Source organism: Belonocnema kinseyi, chromosome 4, assembly GCF_010883055.1.
Source record: "Belonocnema kinseyi isolate 2016_QV_RU_SX_M_011 chromosome 4, B_treatae_v1, whole genome shotgun sequence".
Taxonomy (NCBI): domain Eukaryota; kingdom Metazoa; phylum Arthropoda; class Insecta; order Hymenoptera; family Cynipidae; genus Belonocnema; species Belonocnema kinseyi.
In genome coordinates, this window is record NC_046660.1 from 81,448,018 (window position 1) to 81,467,674 (window position 19,657).

A 19,657-nucleotide genomic window follows, 5' to 3' on the forward strand; every position below is an offset into this window, starting at 1 on the left:
TTTCTATAAACGAGTTTTTTTCATAGCTGAATTGATTTTTTGAACAAAAGTGATTCACAGTTGTCTTTAAAGCCATTGATATACTTTAAGCTGTATCAAACATAAACAATACAGATTGTTTATAACAATTTAGTTAAACAAGTCTCCTAATCGGCCGTTTCCTCGTAGAAAAAAATGTTTCTTTCCTCAATAATTATTAGAGTGACATTTATTGCGATGACTAACCAACGAAATTAAATAAAGAATAATTTATATAATTGTTATAAATAATTTGTTTAACAAAACTATGATTTATTTTTTTTAAATGCAAAAAGGACGGTTTTCCACTGAAATTATCCGACAATAAACTAACATTGATTCCAAAATTTGATATGGGACATTAAATAATAATTTGCGTAATTGTTAATAACAATTTTAAGACAATGCGTGACAATCTGCGGTTGGTCGTAGAAAAAAGTTATTTTTTCTTCAATCATTTTTGTGATAATGTTATTTGTGTTATTGAATCAATGAAAAAATTGATACTTATAATAATAATGAGATTATTATAAAAAACTTTAAAAAAATAAATTACGATTTAGAACTCGAATCATTTTTAGATTCGAATTGTTCTATTAGTTCATCGAGTACTTGATCAAATTCAACTTCAACTTTTTTCCCCGTTCAGGCTTCAAGGATGCAATGAAAAGATCTGAGGACTCAAGGAGTTTGTGAATTAGATCGTGCATAGTATGCAATCAAGAGAATATTCGTGTGTTGAACTGTCGAATGTACTTGATATCCTTGTTCCTGGCTTCAGAAGCTTCTTTGGAATACATGCCAATTGGGAGCATAAAATTCTCCATAACTTTTCCCCCATGTGGCAGTATTTTATGAACTGAAGAAGGCATGTAGTACCATGGATATAAGTCCACATATAGTTTTGCTGTCCTAAAAGCATACTCGTTGAAAAAGAGAGGAGGAATTTTTCTACTACTAACTAACATTTGTAGTATGTTTCTAAACATTTTAATGAGTTCTTTATTTACTCCAGTTATTTCTGACACTTGATCAACATTCGAGAAAAACCTACGAGCCGTATTACTACAATTAGAGTTGTCAGATCCTTGACTTGGTTGATCAATTATTAACCCCATCTTCTTTTAAAATTCATTGCAAATTCTTTTCTTAGCTTCTTTCATCGTTTCTTTATCCTCTTTCTTGCATATGCTCCATTTGCAGATTTGTAACCGATAAGCAATATGTAGTATACACTCCATGAACCTAATACAGGCATGCAAAGTAGAAAGACCAAATTCTAAGCCGGATACAATTGTTATTAACAATTACGCAAATTATTATTTAATGTCCCATATCCAATTTTGGAATCACTGTTAGTTTATTGGCGGATAATTTCAGTGGAAAACCGTCCTTTTTGCATGTAAAAAAAATAAATCATAGTTTTGTTAAACAAATTGTTTATAACAATTATATAAATTACTCTTTATTTAATTTCGTTGGTTAGTCATCGCAATAAATGTCACTCTAATAATTATTGAAGAAAAAAATTTTTTTTTTCTACGAGGAAACGGCCGATTAGGAGACTTGTTTAACTAAATTGTTATAAGCAATCTATATTGTTTATGTTTGATAAAGCTTAAAGTATATAAATGGCTTTAAAGACAACTGTGAATCACTTTTGTTCAGAAAAATCAATTCAGCTATGACAAAAACTCGTTTATAAAGAATTTGTTTATAGAAATGTTTATAAAAACAATAGTTGTTAACTCATGCTAATTTTTTTGTTACAAATTATGACTCTTATGAAAAATATTAGCAACTAGCGTGAAATAAACGATTTTTTCTATGATAAAAAAACACTCATAAGAATTTGTTTATAAAAATTGTTCATAATAATTAGGTTAAATATTATTAAAATTAATTATGTTCTATGAATACATGTGCAATAATTCCGACTGATATTGAGTTTCTATGTGTATTTTTTCTTGAGATAAAAATTCACAAAGCTAAAATGGTCAATTTTGTCACTATATTTGTTTATATATTGTTCCTCTGTGAAAAAAATTTTAAAAAAGCAAACCGCAATTCTCTTAAAAATTAATTTCTGAGCATTTCTAAAAAAAAAACTTTAAATCGGTTAAAAAATACGACCTGTGGGCGATTATGAACAATAAACTCCTATTCCAGACTACTATGCAAGGGGTTGATCACTCTGTAAGTCTGATTTACAGGTCTTCGTAAAAACTTTGAAATCTTTAAAATCTTTAGAAATCTTTGCGAACTCTTTGAAAATCTCTTAAATATTTTGAAACCATTGGAAATCTTTATGAAATGTCTTAAAATCTTTTGAAATAGTGGTGAAATCTTTTGAATGGAAATGTTTTAGATATTTGAAACAATTTAAAATATTTTCAATCTTTCTTGAATATTTGCCAGTCTTTGGAACCTTCTAAAATCTTTTGAAACTTTTTGTAATATTTTTGAAACGTTTTAAAATATTTTGAAATCTTTGTAAAATGTTTAAAATGTTTAAATATTTTGGAATCTCTTTGAAAATTTTGAAATATTTGTCCAATCTTTAAACTGTTTTGAAATCTTTGTGAAATATTTTTGAAATCTTTAAATTCATTAGAAATCTTTGTGAAATCTTTGAAAATCTCTTAAATATTGTGAAACCGTTGGAAATCTTTATGAAATGTCTTAAAATCTTTAGAAATCATTGTGAAATATTTTGAAATTTTTTAGATATTTGGAATAATTTGAAATATTTTCAAGCTTTCTTAAATATTTGCCAGTCTTCGAAACCTTATAAAATCTCTTGAAACTTTTTGTAATATTTTTGAAACATTTTAAAATCTTTGTAAATTCTTTTAAAATGTTTGAAATATTTTCTAATCTTTTTGAAAATTTTGAAAGCTTTTTCAAATATTTGCCCAATCTTTAAAATGTTGTGAAAACTTTGGAAATCATTGTGAAATACTTTTGAAATCTTTAGAAATCTTTATGAAATCTTTGAAAATCTCCTAAATATTTTAAACCGTTGGAAATATTTATGAAATGTCTTAAAATCTTTTGAAATTGTGGTGAAATCTTTTGAAATTTTTGAAATCTTTTAGATATTTAAAATAGTTTGAAATATTTTCAATGTTTCTTAAATATTTGCCAGTCTTCGAAATCTTCTAAAATCTTTTGAAACTTTTTATAATATTTTTGACACGTTTTAAAATTTTTTGAAATCTTTGTAAAATGTTTAAAATGTTTAAAATATTTTGGAATCTTTTTGAAATATTTGCCCAATCTTTAAACTGTTCTGAAAACTTTGAAAATATTTTTGAAATCTTTAAATTCATTAGATATCTTTGAAAATCTCTTAAATATTTTGAAACCGTTGGAAATCTTTATGAAATGTCTTAAAATATATCTTTGAAATATTTTCAATCTTTCTTAAATATTTGCCAGTCTTCGAAAACTTCTAAAATCTTTTGAAAGTTTTTGTAATATTTTTAAAACGTTTTAAAATCTTTTGAAATCTTTTTAAATGTTTGAAATATCTTGGAATCTTTCTGAAAATGTTGAAATCTTTTTGAAATATTTGCCCAATCCTTAAACTTTTCTGAAAACTTTGGAAATCTTTGTGGAATACTTTCGAATCTTTTAAACCTTTTTGTAACATTTTAAAATCTTCTGAGCTGTCACAGACCAATGCCCTTCAAAATTTTCGATTTTATTAGGTACAATTTTAAACATGTATTTTAATTTTTGCATAAAAGTGTATTTACGATTATTTTGTGAAGTATAAAACAATGATTAAATACTGAAAACAAATATTCATCAAAAACAAATAGTTTTAGATAGAATTTCCATCTTATACAGTGAAAAAAACACATTTTTGTGAAATATGTTTTAAATATATATATATATATATATATATATACATACAATTATTTCATTATTTCATGTGTTTCAATGCATTTTGATCTTAAATAAATTTCATATTAATAGATGTAGCAACCAATTTTATCCATATTATGCCAAGAGTACGAATTATAGATGACTGGAATTTAAATACGAATTCTAACCTAACTTTTAGATCAGATTTTTAAATAGTAAATAATTCATGTGTAAATTAATCAAAATTTACTTTGAGTTAATTTTTGCCTCAAAATAAGTCTATTTAAGTTTATGACCTTTTGAAAATCACAATAAAGAGAACAATAATTGTTTTTTTTTAAAAAAATATTTCTGTCAAAAAGTGTGTTTTTCACTGTATAATATGTAAATTCCATCTAAAACACTTTGTTTCCGATAAAGACTTATTTTTATTATCCAATAAATACTTTAAACTTCACAAAAAAATTGCTAAAATACTTTTATGCACAAATTAAAATGCATCTTTAAAATCGTGGCTATTTTTTCTAGTTCGAATTTTTGTCGCCAGGTGGCACATCGCAGTTTAATCATTCCCAATATTGTTATAGGTTTCATGCATAGATTAATTACATTTCATGTTGTTTTTTTTTTAGATAAAATCTAATCTCAGCTGGATTTAAGTGTCTAAAGTAGCCTTTCCTGAATAAAATTGACTATAGACTTTTTTTTAAACAGTTACTAAAAAGTTACTTGAAAAAAATGAATAAAAGTGACTGTGTGACAGTCCTCAAAATCTTTGTGAAAAATTTTGAAATCTTAGTGAAACATTTGAAATCTTTGTGGAAACTTTAAAATCTTAAAAAAAAATTAAAATCCTTTTGAAATATATGCAAAATTTTTGAAATTTTGGGAAAATCTATGTGCAATCTCATTAATCTTTGTGAAGTCTTTCAAATCTATGCAATTTTGGTGAAATCTTTTAAATCTTGAAATCCGTTGTACACTCAAAAGTCGAGTGGCTAATCCCTCGAACAATATATTTTTAAATTAATGTAAAATTGTGCAAAATCTACACTTACCTGACGAAATCGAATGTTAGATTCGCTTTAGGCAAGAGGAATTCGTCGTCTTGTTTGAACCAAACCCGCATCAAGGGCGTATCTTCAATAATTACCGGAAATTTATCCACCTAAAAAAGTACAAGAAACAATTTTCCTATTATTTGTTAAATTCTAGTAAGATAAACGAATTTACTGTTTTGTACACACAAACAAACTTACAACAGAATTATCCAACTTAATATCGAATTCAGTAGGGATAAACTCGTTCTTCGCAGGCAATTTTAATTCAGAATTGAATCCAGCATTACTCCACTTTTCTATGATACTCGCAGGTATTTTTTCCTTCTTGAATTTCGTCTGATACCAGGGCTCGACTTCTGTCGCCATTTCTTCAAAAGCCTGCGCCACCACTTGAACTCGGATATTTTCTGGAGTTAAGTAACCGAGAACGAGATCAATAAGTTCTGGTCGCCATTCAGTGAAAAGACGAGGAGCGCTTAGAACTTCACTGATTGGAAATTCCTGCAGAGCTTGTACTGTAGAACTCACATAATTACGAGGGGAATTCTTCTCCTTGAAACGGAAATTCATGGTCGCAATGTCCCTGTATTCCTGCAATGTCATGTGTTATTCATAAATAAAATAAAATAAAATAAATTATGTGATTAAAATTAAGTTAATTACATTAAATATCCACTCGACGGGTCCTTCCTTTTTGAGCATATTGATGTACTGGAAGGTCATGGTTACGATGTCATCAACATGATCGAGACCTTCTTCCGTTAAATCAACATAAACACTGAAAAAGTCGAAACCTCTAGCAGCAGTTCGCCTTCCAGAAACGAGAGAACTGCTCCAGCCCTTAGCTTTCAGAAGCGAGAGCAATGATCCTTCCCCTTCGTGTCCTAATAAATGCGACAAATAATGCGCAGGCTGAAAAAAAAGATGATTTAGTTTTTTTGAGAGGAGAATGCAAAAACACGTTTCTTATTTTTATTGCCTAATCATCCAATTAAAATCTGACATGTTTCGATTTAAAGTACTATCAAATATAATTAACAAATGTAATTTAGAATAAATAATAATACCGCTATATCGGCTTTTATACAGTTTTAATTTTGATTTTAGTCGGCTTTCAGCAATCTGTAACTTTTATTTAAATATAATATTTTACTTCGGCAAGAATCAGAAGCAAAGAAAAACAAGTTAATAAGGGATTTTATATTGTAACAAGATGTTTTTAAAAGACTTTATGGGATTCTGAGTCTTACTGATATCTTCAACTTTTGATACTGATCCATTTTCAACATGTTTATAAGTCAAAATTCACAGAATGGTTTCGTTTTTAATGTTTATAATTTGAAATCATAAAATTTTAAACACCTTGAAACAGGTCTATCTAGTAGATTTCTTGAAGATCTGTAATTGAAGATCCTTAAATTTTTAATGTGTATAATTTAAAATGATGTAGTTTTCAATTTTTTTAATAGTTCAATTCTGAAGATTTGCATCTGAAAACTCTTCAATTTAAAAAATGTATAAATAAAAATTCTTAAAATTTGTATGTTTTTAATTATCAAAAGAAAATTTTTTAATTTTAACTCTACCGAACTGAAGAAATTCCAAATTCAAATGATCAAAAATACAGCTTTTGTAATTGTAAAACCTACAACTTGCATAATTTTAAATTTAATATTTTCAACATTATAACCTCTTTAATGTTAAACATGTATAAATACAAATTCTTAAATATGGATGATTTTTGAAGATCAAAGACCAGTTTTTAATTCCAAATCTTCCAAATTGAATTTAATAATTGAATAGATTTAGCGTTCCAATTGAAAACTCTTCAATTTTAAAGATGTATAAATAAAAATTATTAAATTTTTATCATACTGAAGTTCAAAAGTCAAGTATTCAATTCCAAATCTTCCGAATTCAAAAAATTTCGTATGAAAATCATGAATTTTACAGAATTTTAAATTGTAAAACTTAAAACATGTATAAATTTTAATTTTAAATAGTCAAAATCGAAAAGTCTTCAACTTGAAAGTTTAAAATACAAAGTTCTACAATTTCAAAGAAAGAAAAAAAAGAGTTATAATTGAAAAATCTTAAATTTAAGAGATGTAGAAATAAAAAATCTTAAAGTTGGATGATTTTGGAAAGCAAAAGTAAAATTTTCAATTGTAAATTTTTCAAGTTAACAAAGTTTCGAATGTAACTCACCAAAGTTAACGAATTTTTATTGGGAAAAATTAAAACTCTTCAATTGTTTACAATTTGTAATTCTACCACTTTTAACTGTTACAAAAAACACCTCAATTTTAAAGATTTTTAAATGAAAATTTGTAAACTTTGATAAGTTTGAAGATCAAAAGTCAAATTTTGAATTTCAAATCATCCAAATTGAAGAAATTTTGTATGTAAATCGTAAAAATTGAAACTTAAATAAGTTTTCATTATAAATTTAAAAAATTAAAAACTCATGAATTTTAAAGATGCATAAACACAAATTTTTAAACATGGATGGTTTTGAAGATCAAAAGTCTAGTTTTCAATTTTAAATCCTCAAAATTCTAAAGATGTCGAATTTAAAGCATCAAAATTACATCATTTTTAATTTTAAATTGTTAAAATTTATGAATTATTTACTATTTACAATTCAACCATTTAGAAGTGTTACAGTTGGAAACTCTTCAATTTTAAGGATGTGCAAGTAAAAATGATTAAATTTTGATCATATTGAAGATCGAAAGTCAAGTTTTCAATCATAAATCTACCAAACTCAAGAAATTTCGTATGTAAATTATCGAATTTATCGAATTTTTAATTGTAATGCTTAAGATTTACATAATTTTTCATGTTTTTTTCAATTTTAAAGATGTATAAGTACACATGCGTAAATAGGAATGATTTTGAAGATCAAAATTCAAGTTTTCAATTCCAAATCTTTCAAAGTCAAAAAGTGTCGAATGTAAATGAACAAAATTACAACATTTTGTATTGTGAAATTTAAAACATGTATAATTTTTAATTGTAAATGATAAGAATTGAAAACTATATTTTAAACTTTTACATTTTAAAGTTCTTCCATTTTAAAGAGTTATAATTCAAAACCTAAATTTCAGAAATGTATAAATAAAAAATCTTAAGTTTGGATAATTTTGGAAATCACAAGTCAAATTTTCAATTCTAAATCTTCCAAATTCATACATTTCGTACGTAAATTATCAAATTTACAGAAATTTTAATTGTAAAAGTTTAAACATGTACAAATTTTAATTGTAAATTGTCAAAAATTAAAATCCTTCAATTTAAAAGCTTTACAATTCAAAGTTCTACAATTTGAAAGAGTTATAATTGAAAAATCTTAAAGTTGGATGATTTTCGAAATCAAAAGTCAAGTTTTCAATTCCAAATCATCCGAATTGAAGAAATTTCGTACTTAAATTATAAAACTTGAAACTTACATAAGTTTTCGTTATAAATTTTGAAAATTAAAAACTCTTCAATTTTAAAGATGTATAAACAAAAATTCTTAAATACGGATGATTTTCAAGATGAAAACTCTAGTTTTCAATTTCAAATCATCAAAATTCTACAATCATCGAATTTAAAGCATCAAAAAGACATAATTTTTAATAGTAAATTGCAAAACTTAAAAACTTCAATTTTAAACACTTACATTTTAAAGTTCTTCAATTTTAAAGAGTATTAATTCAAAACTTAAATTTCAGCAATGTATAAATAAAAAATCTTAAATTTTTATTATTTTGGTAATCAAAAGTCAAATTTACAATTATAAATTTTCTAAATTAAAGAATACCGAATGTGAATCATCAAAATTACATATTTTTTCATTTTAATTTGTCAAAATTAAAAACTCTTCAATTTTAAAGGTTTAGAATTCAAAGTTCTACAATTTAAGAAACAGTTGACTAAATACTGTTGAATTTGATAGATTTATAAAATAAAGTTCTTACATTTGGATGATGTTTGAAGTCAAAAGTCAAGTTTTCTATTTAAAAATTTTTAAATTAAATAAATATCGAATGTAAGTAATTAAAATTACAGAATTTTTAATTGTAAACAATTAAGAACTTTTTAGTTACTTACAATTTGAAGTTCTACCATTTTAATAGCTACAATTGAAAACTTTTCAATTTAAAGATTTTTAATTGCAAACTTTTAAACATTATTTTAAAGATTAACAATTTAAAGTTCTACAATTTGAAAATTTGTCAATTTAAACGATTTGCAGTTTATATTTCTTTAATTTTAAAGAAGTATAAGTAAAAATTCTAAAAATGTCTTGATTTTGAACGCCAAAAATCAAGAGTTTTCAATTTTAAATATGTTTAATCGTGAAACATGTAAAATTCATCATTTTTAATTGAAATTTGTCAACATTAAAAACTCTTCAATCATTTAACTTTTAATATTTATATTTTAAGACTTTTTAATTTTTAATATTTACAATTTCAGACTCTACAAAATTTAATGTATACGATAGAAAGTGACGCAATTTCGAATATTTTAACTGGAATACTTCAATTTGTAAGAATAGAAATTTAAATTCATTAAATTGTATTGCTTTGCAATGGCAAATTCTTCAATTATGAACAATAAAATGACTCTGTTAAATTATTTATTATTTTTTTTCGAAAAGAGAAAAAAGCTTACTGCTGAGCGGTAATGTTCCTGTAGATCAGGGATTGGGAAAGTGATGTTTAAATTTCGGACATCTTTTATTGGTACGATGAACCATTTGCACTGAAAATGTTCCTCGTGAAAAGGATGCTCAGGCCATTTTGGTGCTTTGACGCTTTTATTTTCCACGTCGGCAAACATTTCCACAACCATTTTCTCGAGATCGTCCAAACTCTCTGAAAAAGAATATATTTTTACAGGTTTCTCTAGCAATTGAAGATCCGTTTTTTAAATAGAAACTGAATATTCTTGATTTGTAAAATATATTTTATTGAAAATTACCTTTGCCAAGAACACTTAACGCCATGATATTCGCAGAATACCATTTATTGTGAAAATTAAGCAATTCCTGGCGAACATCCATATTTTTCTGTTTAGGAATAATATCCAGTGTGTCTTTACTGCCAGTTCCAAATCCAGAATATGGATGTTTTGGATCTGCTGATGACTTATCCAGTTGATTCAAACGCCAGGTATCGTTCGCCAAATTTTTCTCGTGCTCAAAATGAACAGCTTTCACTTCTCGTTCCGTTGCAGATTCAGTAAAGAGAGGATGGAGAAAAAACTGAGAAAATCGGTCTAAAGCTCCCTCGAGATTATCGGGATTTATATCGAAATAATAATTCGTGTGGTCCATGTATGTTGCTGCGTTTGAACCACCTCCATTTTGCGAAAGATACATATTGTAATCATTTTCCTCGGGATATTTTTTCGTTCCAAGGAACAACATGTGCTCGCAAAAGTGAGCGAGTCCCGGTAATTCTGGTGGATCGCTCATGTGACCTTGAAAAATGTATCTCAAGATTAATATTCATTGTTTCAACGAGTTCATTAATTTTTTTTCATTAGTTCATTTAATTTGCGTTTTATTTCATCCAGATCAGAGATTACATTTACACTTTAAATCTTTCTTTTAGATTTGTTAATAATATTTCCAAGAGTTTAAAGATTTAAAAAACTCCTTACATTAAAAATTAAAGTTTTAAAGGGTTCTGATAATGCGACTTTCCAATTCTGAATTATTTACATTAATTATTAATAGGTTAGATCACCGTTTACAATTTAAAAGTACTTTAGCTCGCTCAGGCTGAATTTCAGATCTATCTATCCCCCTTTTCCAAAGTTTTTTAATTTTTCAATCTTTTTCTCCCTTTTTTAATTAGTTATCATCCTGTTTTCCAAATATGTAGCTATTTCGTCTAAATATACCAATCCCTTTTCCAACTTTTTAATATTTCAATTAATTTCGTGTAAGAATGACAATCCCAAGTGTCTTTTATTTCTATCATTCCAATTGCAGAGTATCCCAATGAATTTCTGGTAAATATCAGTAAGAGGAGGATTATTTTAATTATCCAAGTTTTTTAATTTAATTGTTTTTCTACAAGTTTTTTAATTATTTAAATGTCGAATCATATTCCAAGTGTTTTTTTCGACCCCTTTTCCCCAAGTTTATTAAACATCGATCCCCTGTTCCCAAGTTTCTTTAACAATATCGATCCCCTTCCCCAAGTTTTTTGTTTTTAATATCTTCTGAATAATTAAGAATTTTTGAACATAATTAAATCAATTTTTTTGTCATTTTTCCGCAAAAATTACCCCTCTTCCGCAATATTTCCCCAAAAAGCCCCTTTCCAGCTCTTAAAAACTTTTATTTTTTTTAACATTAATTTTTTATTGTTTTAAAGTGTTTTAACATGTATTTGCCTTTTCCAACTCCACTCAAGAGTATTAAATTAAGTATTTCCCCTTTTTCAGTACAAATAGCTTCCCTTTTTCCAATTCCACATGAATTTCACTGACTTTTGCTTGATAAATATTTTGTTTTCCCTGACCGTTATGAATTTTTCTTTCCGATATGAATACAAACGTACATTAAAAGTACAATAATGTTATAACAAAAAAAAATTGTTTCAATATTTAATTTAAATATAGTGAGTAAAAACTTCAAACAGAATTTTACAAGGGGCCATACACAAATTAGGTCAGACAATTTGGGGGATAATCTTATGCGGACGAGGAGGGGATAATGGAAGATCTTACGCAAGAAAGATGTTTACTGTAAGAAATGGTAAATCTATGTATTATGACAACTTCGAGGTATTGCATTTTCAACAAAATGGATGAAATTTTAACAAATTAGTTGATTTTCCAACCACAAAGATAAGTTTTCTACCAAGAAAAATGAATTTTCAATCAAATGAATTTTTAACCAAATGCATGAACTTTCAACCAAATAGTAGAATTTTGAACTAAAAGAGAAAAAATGATGAACCTTCAACCAAAAAATTGATTTTTCAAACAATTTATTGAAACTTCAACCAAAAAGATTAATTTTTTACAATAAAAACCTATTTTTAATGAAATATTTAATATATTCAAAAAGATAAATGTTGAAGCAAAGATAGAATATTGAAATTTTTATTTAAAAAAATTAATTTGCAACCAAAGAAAGGAATTTTCAACAAAATAGTTGAATTTTCTATCTAAAAATATGATTTTTAACAAGCAAAAAATTAATCAATAAACTAATAGTAAATTCATTAGTTTAATTTAAGAATTTAATTAATAAGTTAGGAAAACAAAAAAAACTAACTTTGTACAAAATAGTTGAATTTTTAACCCAAAAATATAAATGTTAAAAGAAGGCAGGGTTTCAACAAAATAGTAATGAAATATACATTTTCAACAATAAGCAAAAAATTCAATTTTCACATAAAAAATTAATTTTCATTAACAAGACAGCAATTTCCAATAAAAAAAGTTACATTTTCAACCAAAAAGATTAATTTCCTAACAAAAAAGAACATTTTTTAACAAAATACTTACACATTTTTAAATAAATGAATTTTTAACTAAAATGGTCAATCTTTAACCAAAGAAATGAATTTTTAATAACGGAATTATATTTTCGGTTAAAGAATGGTTTACCAAACAAAAAGTATGTATTTTCAACTAAGAACCTAAATTAGTCAACGAAATGATTAATATTCTACCGCAAAAGACGAATTTTCAACAAAATATTTTATTTTCCAACTATAAAATATAAATTTTCAAGAATAATGGAATAGTTTAATTTTCAGTTGAAAAAAAAATAATTTTTAACAAAAAAGTTTAATTTCCCACTGATGAAATGAAATTTTAACCAGAAAGATAAATTTTCAACCTATAAAATTAATTTTTACCATGAAATTTTTACAACAAAATACCTGAATTTTCCACAAAAGTGATCAATGATCAATCCTCATAAGAAAAAATACATTTTTAATCAAGCAGCTGAATTTTCGTACAGAAATTAATTTTTAAAAAAAGAATTTTCAACTAATTGGTTGAACCAAAAAATAAGAATTCTCGATGAAAATTTTTATAGTTTAATCTTGAAATAAAACCGATTAATTTGTCACAAACACAGGTTGCTGCCAAACAATTGCATTTTTAAACCGGACATATGAATTTTCAACTAAATATTTAATTTATAACTACAAGAAGAAAACAGGAAGAAAAGGGGAAATTGGGAATGTAAATCCTGATCAGAGTTTAAAACGAACATAAAGTTAAAACTTTATATTCGAAATTATGAACCACTAAAATTATTCAATTTTTAATTGGCATGCTCTTACCAACATTGACATCTAATGAGGCAGCACTTTTGTCTGTGGTTGGATCGCTTATTATAAGAACTTTCATTTGATTATTTAAAATAAGGCCTCTGTAATCCCTTTTGTCATTTGTCGACTTGACAATATTATCGCACCGGGACTGAACATGTTTCAGGGGTGGTCCTTTTGGCACAGATGCTGTCATTCCTGATGAGTTTTGCCTGAAATCAAATTTTTATTACACAAATTCTCCCCAAAAAAAAGATCAAAATTCGCTAATAATTTAGTCTAATTCTGTTACATAGCAACTGCAAAATAATAATAATAACAGGCCTCGGACTCACGCCTCTATTGACATTTTTTTAGCGATGCCACTATCCTGACAAAAATATTACTAATGCCACTATTTTCCCAATTGCCATTTATGTATACTTTATTCCATTTGAAAATAATGCAAGATGATTAATTTATCATTTAAGAACAAATTAATCAGGCCATCAAATATTTCCATATAAAATTCATTAAGATATGGACGTCTGTGAATTTGGGAGCTAATTTATTTTTCAATACTTCAAAGTATGTGGAAATTCCTTGGACTAAAAAAACAATTCAAACGAGAGTTTAATTAGTTTCGTTCTTTGCGATTTTTCTTCTTTATTCATATTAAATACAATTATTTTAAATTTCCGTTGAAACAACCTAGACTTAATAAGTAAAAAATATATAGTAAAAAAAATTTTTTATTCAAGTAAATAGTTAAATTTTCGATCAAAGTATTGTGTAAAAGAAATAACAAACGAATTTTCAACAAAATATATAAAATTTCAACTAATTACTATGAAGCAATTTTCAAGTAAAATGATGAAACTTCACAATAAAAATGTATTTTTCATTATATAGTTAAAATTTTAACGAATAAGATTAATGTCCTACAAACAAGTCGAATTTTCAATCACATAGTTGAATTTTCAAGTAAAGAAGATAAATTTGCAAGCAAAAAAGAAAATATTTTTTAACTATAAAAATGTGTTTTCAACTAAATTTATTAACCATCAACAATTTTATTAATTGTTCTACCAAGAAAGATGCATTTAAAAAAAACGTTGACTTTTAATTAAATCGTTGAGTTTTCAATTAAAATGATATACTTTCATCAAACAATGAATTTTTAACCGAATATTTGAATTTTGACCTAAAAGATAAATAAAAAAGGAATGAATTTTCAACTAAAATAAGGAATCTTCAAGCAAAAAAATAAATTTTTAACCAAGAAGTGTAATTTTTAACCAAAAAAAATTAATTTCTTATAAAAAAAGACGAATTTTCAATAGAAAGAAAGGAAATCTTTCTTAACAAAATAGTTAGATTTTCAACCAGATAAATTAATTTTTAAACAAAAAGATTAATTTTCTACCAAAAAGATGAATTTTTATAAAAATACATGAATTTTCAACAAAATACTTAAACCTTTAAACAAAAATTATTAATCTTCAAGCAGAAAAAATGAATTTTTTATCAAGTAGTAATTTTAAACTAAAGAATTTTCCAGAAAACTAAACGAATTTTCAACAAAATACATTAATTTTCAACCAAATAGATGAAGTTTCAAGTAAAGAAGATAAATTTTCATCCAAAGAAAAAAGTTTTTTCAACTACGATTTTGAGTCATCGACAATTAATTTTCTACCAAGAAAGATAAATTTTCAACAAAATCTTACATAGACTTTAAACTAAAAGAGAAACGAAAAAAGAATTAACCGAATCCACTTCAAATCTGGCAGGGTCCTAAACTGGGAATAGTAGAATCTCTCGGGAACGAAATATGTTGTTTTTAGAGAAAATTAGGCGATACGTATTTTTCCGACATGCAAAAAAAAAGATTCGATAAAGTTATGTGTGTTTCAATTTTGTGCTTTGTGTAAAAAAAAACGAATTTTTTCTTTAAACATCTTTAACTTTAGGCCTAATTCAGATATTGATTCTTCTCTTTTTGAATCTAGTAATAGTGCTCATCGTTTTCTCTTTTTTAAATTTTTAACCAAAAAAGGTGCATTTTTCACCAAAAAACATTACGTTTTTACGATAAGAGATGAATCTTTCGACCAAAAAGAATGACTTTTCTACAACAATGTTGAATTTTCAACAAAATAATAAAATTAACTTCAACTTTACTAGAAAATTTTCAAAAAATTGTTCAAGAATAAAAAAGTGAGGTTTTCCAAAAATATATTTTTTCAATTTTTTACAATTTGAATAAAATATTTAAAAATATTTTCTTGAAAACTCGATCTTTTTTATGTTTCTAAATCTTTTTTTAAAGTTGCTACTAATAGAATAAAAGTATCTAATCAGCATCATGCGTGCTAAACCATTAATGAGGTCAGGAGAATTTTTTTCCTCCTGAAAATTTAATTTTTGAATTTGTCTCGTAAACTGTTAAAAATATCGCAAAAGAACAAGGAACATTTTTCATAGAACTTTTATAGGCGAGCAAACTTTCAACATTTTTTCGTATCGATCATTGTTTCTAAGAAAAAGTAGAACATAAAATGGTAAAAAAAAGAAAAGAATTCGCCTGGCTACAAAAGTTGTTTAGCAAGTATCAAACTTACAAGATATCTTTATTATCAAAGTACAAGTACCGAACAACATTTGGTAAAATAATGAAAAATTAAACGAATTTTCAACAAAATACACGAATTTTCAACCAGCAAGATAAATTAGCCGCCAAGAAAATTCATATTTTACCACAAAAAAAAACGAATTTTTAATTAAATATTTCAATTTTCAATATTTAAATTTTTCAAGAAAAAAGTGTTTTTAACTATAATTATGAATCCTCAACAATGAATTTCCTACGAAAAGGTGAATCTTCAACCAAATTTTTGAATTTTCATCTAAAAGAGAAATACCTTCAACACAAAAAAGAGTTTTTAATGAAATAGATAAATTTCCAACTAAAGAAAAAAGTATTTTCAACTAAAATTATTAATCATCGACAATTAATTTCCTACCAAAAGGCGAAATTGCAACCAAATGGTTGAATTTTCATCTAAAAGAGAAATACGTTCAACACAAAAAAAGAGTTTTTAACGAAATAGTTAAATTTTCAAATAAAGAAAAAAGAATTTTCGACTATAATTATGAATCATCAACAATTTCCTACCAAAAGGCGAATTTTCAAACAAATGGTTGAATTTTCATCTAAAAGAGAAATACCTTTAACACAAAAAATAATAATTTTTAACGAAATAGTTTAATTTTCAAACAAAAAGGTTAATTTACCACGAAAAAAAGATGAATTTTTAAATCAACAATTGAGTTTTCAATTTAAAAAAATATATAAATCTGGAACAAAAAATGGAATATTAAAATTTTCACCTACAAAAAAAGTAATTTTCAACCTGAGAAAGGAGTTCTAAACAAAATGGTTGAATTATCAACCAAGCAAGATATTTCAATCAATACAGAAAAAACATTTTTTCCAAAAAGTTGAATTTTCAATATTTTTATGCATATTTACGAAATTTCATACCACTACAATGACAAATTTGGTTATTTCTGAAAAGAGTCCAAGGCCTGTCAAAAACATAAATAATTAAAAAAATAAATTATAGAAATATCCAGCAATATATTTTTGTTTGGTTTTGACCTAAATTTTAATTGGCGAATTGTATATTCTAATTTAAGCCCACGTGTAAAATAATAGTGATACAAAAAATATTATTTAAATTAAAATAGAGCGATTTATCAACTGCTTTGAAAAATAAATTACTTACTATAGTTTTCACACTTTTTAAATGATTAAAGTCGGCTAGATACCCAAATCTCAAATTTATAAATTTGAAACAATTTTAGGATCTATATAAACTTAATTTTTGGAATACACTACTTAAAAATAAGTTAAATATTCGGAACATTTCCCTAATAAAATAAAAACACATGATGCAAAGTGAAATTCCTAAAACTGACCCTAAATATTTGTTCTTCAAGAAAAAAATTAATCTTACTTTGTTAAAACAGCCTCCACTTGTGCAGCTTCAATGTTTTGATTGAGCGATGTCATTGCTATTGAATTCTAATCGGTAATGTACCAAAACCGTCCAGGGACAAATTCAAAACGCTAAAAATTCTCGCATAAAACTCTATATTAAGTAAAACAGCTGGATTTTTTCACAATACTGACGAGGCAATTTCGGTATTTTCAACAACGTGGCTTCTTACAAAGCAATGAAAACGTTAAGTTAATAAAACTTTAGCAAATATTGTCGATAAAATAAGATCAAAATGTCAAGATAATTATTCTTTGTTATTTATAATAATTCTTTTTATGGTTGCACATCATTTCTAGGTTAGTATCGATCGAATTCTTCACGATTTCACGGCCTTCACCTTCACTATATACATGTATTTATGTGTCAAACAATTATCCGAAACACGCACAATGACTCCAAGAAATGTTTAATTTTGATAAATTGCTTTATGAAATCAGAAAAGAGTTGTTTAAAAACTTTTTCTTAGACGACAAACTCTCTGATGATTCGAGACAAAGCTGCATTCAGGGCGATGACAACATAACCTCGTACTTGACTCATTTGGAAAATGACGTTTTATGCTTACCTCACCAGTATCAAGGACTGAACAGGAGGAAAAAGTGCTCTGCACTTGAGGACACGCGGCGAGATCATTTTTCAGATTATATCACAATCAATTTTAAGAAATATAAATCAATCTTCAAATCCCATCGACCTGCTGCTTTTTTCTAGAGAATCACGTGAAGTTAGTCGCTTTTTGAAAAGAATTATTCGAGGCCAACCTTATTTCAAAAATCATTTGTGGATACTTTTTTTTAAAGGGGAAGTTACACCTAGGCTTAAAACATTTATAATCTCCCGAGAATATCTTCTGCTTCCCAATAGAATAGACATTTTTCAGTCTGGCATTTTTTAAATAAAAACAAAATTAAATAAAAAATAAATCCAAAAATTGCAAAAATTACATGTGTTAAAAATGTACGTAATTTTCATATATCTCCATTTAACATTCTTGTGCTTTTCTTATTAAAATTAATTTAAATATATTTTTTTAAAAAACCTAGTACTTTCAAATCGATAAGAACAGGGTGGTCCAAATTTATACTTGTAAAAATTTGGTTTCGATTTTTGGTGGTCGATTATAAACTTTTCGTGGATTAAAGTATAGTCACCTCTTGAGGAATTTTCAAGGAATGATTTCCACCCAATAACTTTTAATTTTGACCCCCCCCCCCTATACCCTTTTATTGTTTCCGGAAAATTCCTTAAAAAATGAAAAATATGAGTTTTCTATCAAATTCATGCTAAAGACGATATTTTTCGGAATTTTCTTATTTATGAATTATTTTGAGTCGGTAAGTGACGAGTTTCGAAGAATTTTTAAAATAATTTTCAATTGTTTAAACAATTATTATTCATTTAACCCATTTTTCCTCCTGTAAGTCGTGAATCGTGATCATTCGTGATCATCGTTTAAACAATTTGTTCTCCTTAAAATCTAAAAAGTTATTACTTTCTGAAACTAATAAAAATACTGAACTTTTATCCACCATCTCTATAAAAAGGCGCAAGGGAGTGATTATTTGTTTAAATAATTGGGAAGAATCTTTAAGAAAAAATATTATTCTTAAAATTCATTCATTGTATAATTGATTGCAGAAAAGAATAACTTTTCACGATTAACGGGGAAGAAAATTGTTTAAAAAATTGCTCAATCTCCTTAAAAAATATATATTTTTCTAAATATCCGTTAATTGTGTGTTTAATTCCAGAAAGTTATTTTCTCCGATTTTAAGGATGAAAATTGTTTGAGCCAATGACAATTGTTTGAAAAATTAACAAATATTTTAAACAAGAAGTACTTCTCTTGGCATTCATTAACTTTATATCGTATATCCCGAAAGGTAATAACTTTTCTCGATTTACAGGGGAAAAAATGATTTAAACAAACTAAAGTTTAAACAATTGAAGATTTTTTTTTTAAATACTTGAAAACCCTTTACTTATCGATTAAAAATAATTATGTTGAAGGAATTCCAAAAAATAAAGCTTTTATCATGAATTTGATAGAAAACTGCTATTTTGCATTTCTTGGGGCATTATCTGGGCATAATAAAGGGAGATTGGAACGTCAAAAATATAAGTTATTAAGTTTTAATTATTTCTTGAAAATTTTTTAAGAGATTACTAAACTTTATTTTTTTAAAAGTTTATAACAGGTACTTCTTTTTTCCATTTTTGCGAAATCCTAGCTTTTCCCATTTAAAAGCCCATGTTAATTTCAATAGCGTGGGATAACGATGAAAAGAAGAAAACAAATTACGGATTTTCTTTTTCCGGAAAACGAATAAATTATCATAGGGTTATAAATTATAATTTT

At 25.9% G+C, this 19,657-nt stretch overlaps 1 protein-coding gene across 2 annotated transcripts in view; it reads right to left on the reverse strand.

The window, feature by feature from the left end:
- Positions 1-18,011, reverse strand: part of LOC117171207 (insulin-degrading enzyme) — a 33,911-nt gene extending 15,900 nt beyond the window's left edge. Inside the window, exons 1-7 of one of the 2 annotated variants that reach the window (XM_033358291.1) lie at positions 17,864-18,011; positions 13,265-13,464; positions 9,927-10,427; positions 9,618-9,820; positions 5,616-5,864; positions 5,151-5,543; positions 4,950-5,059 (exon numbers count right to left, since the gene is read on the reverse strand). In XM_033358291.1, the coding sequence (XP_033214182.1) occupies positions 4,950-5,059; positions 5,151-5,543; positions 5,616-5,864; positions 9,618-9,820; positions 9,927-10,427; positions 13,265-13,464; positions 17,864-17,931 (1,724 nt within the window). In that variant the 5' untranslated portion in view covers positions 17,932-18,011. Of the gene's footprint in view, positions 1-4,949; positions 5,060-5,150; positions 5,544-5,615; positions 5,865-9,617; positions 9,821-9,926; positions 10,428-13,264; positions 13,465-17,253; positions 17,806-17,863 lie in introns of those variants that run through there. The other variant, XM_033358292.1, reaches the window with a different exon arrangement.
- Between the last annotated feature and the right edge of the window lie 1,646 nt (positions 18,012-19,657).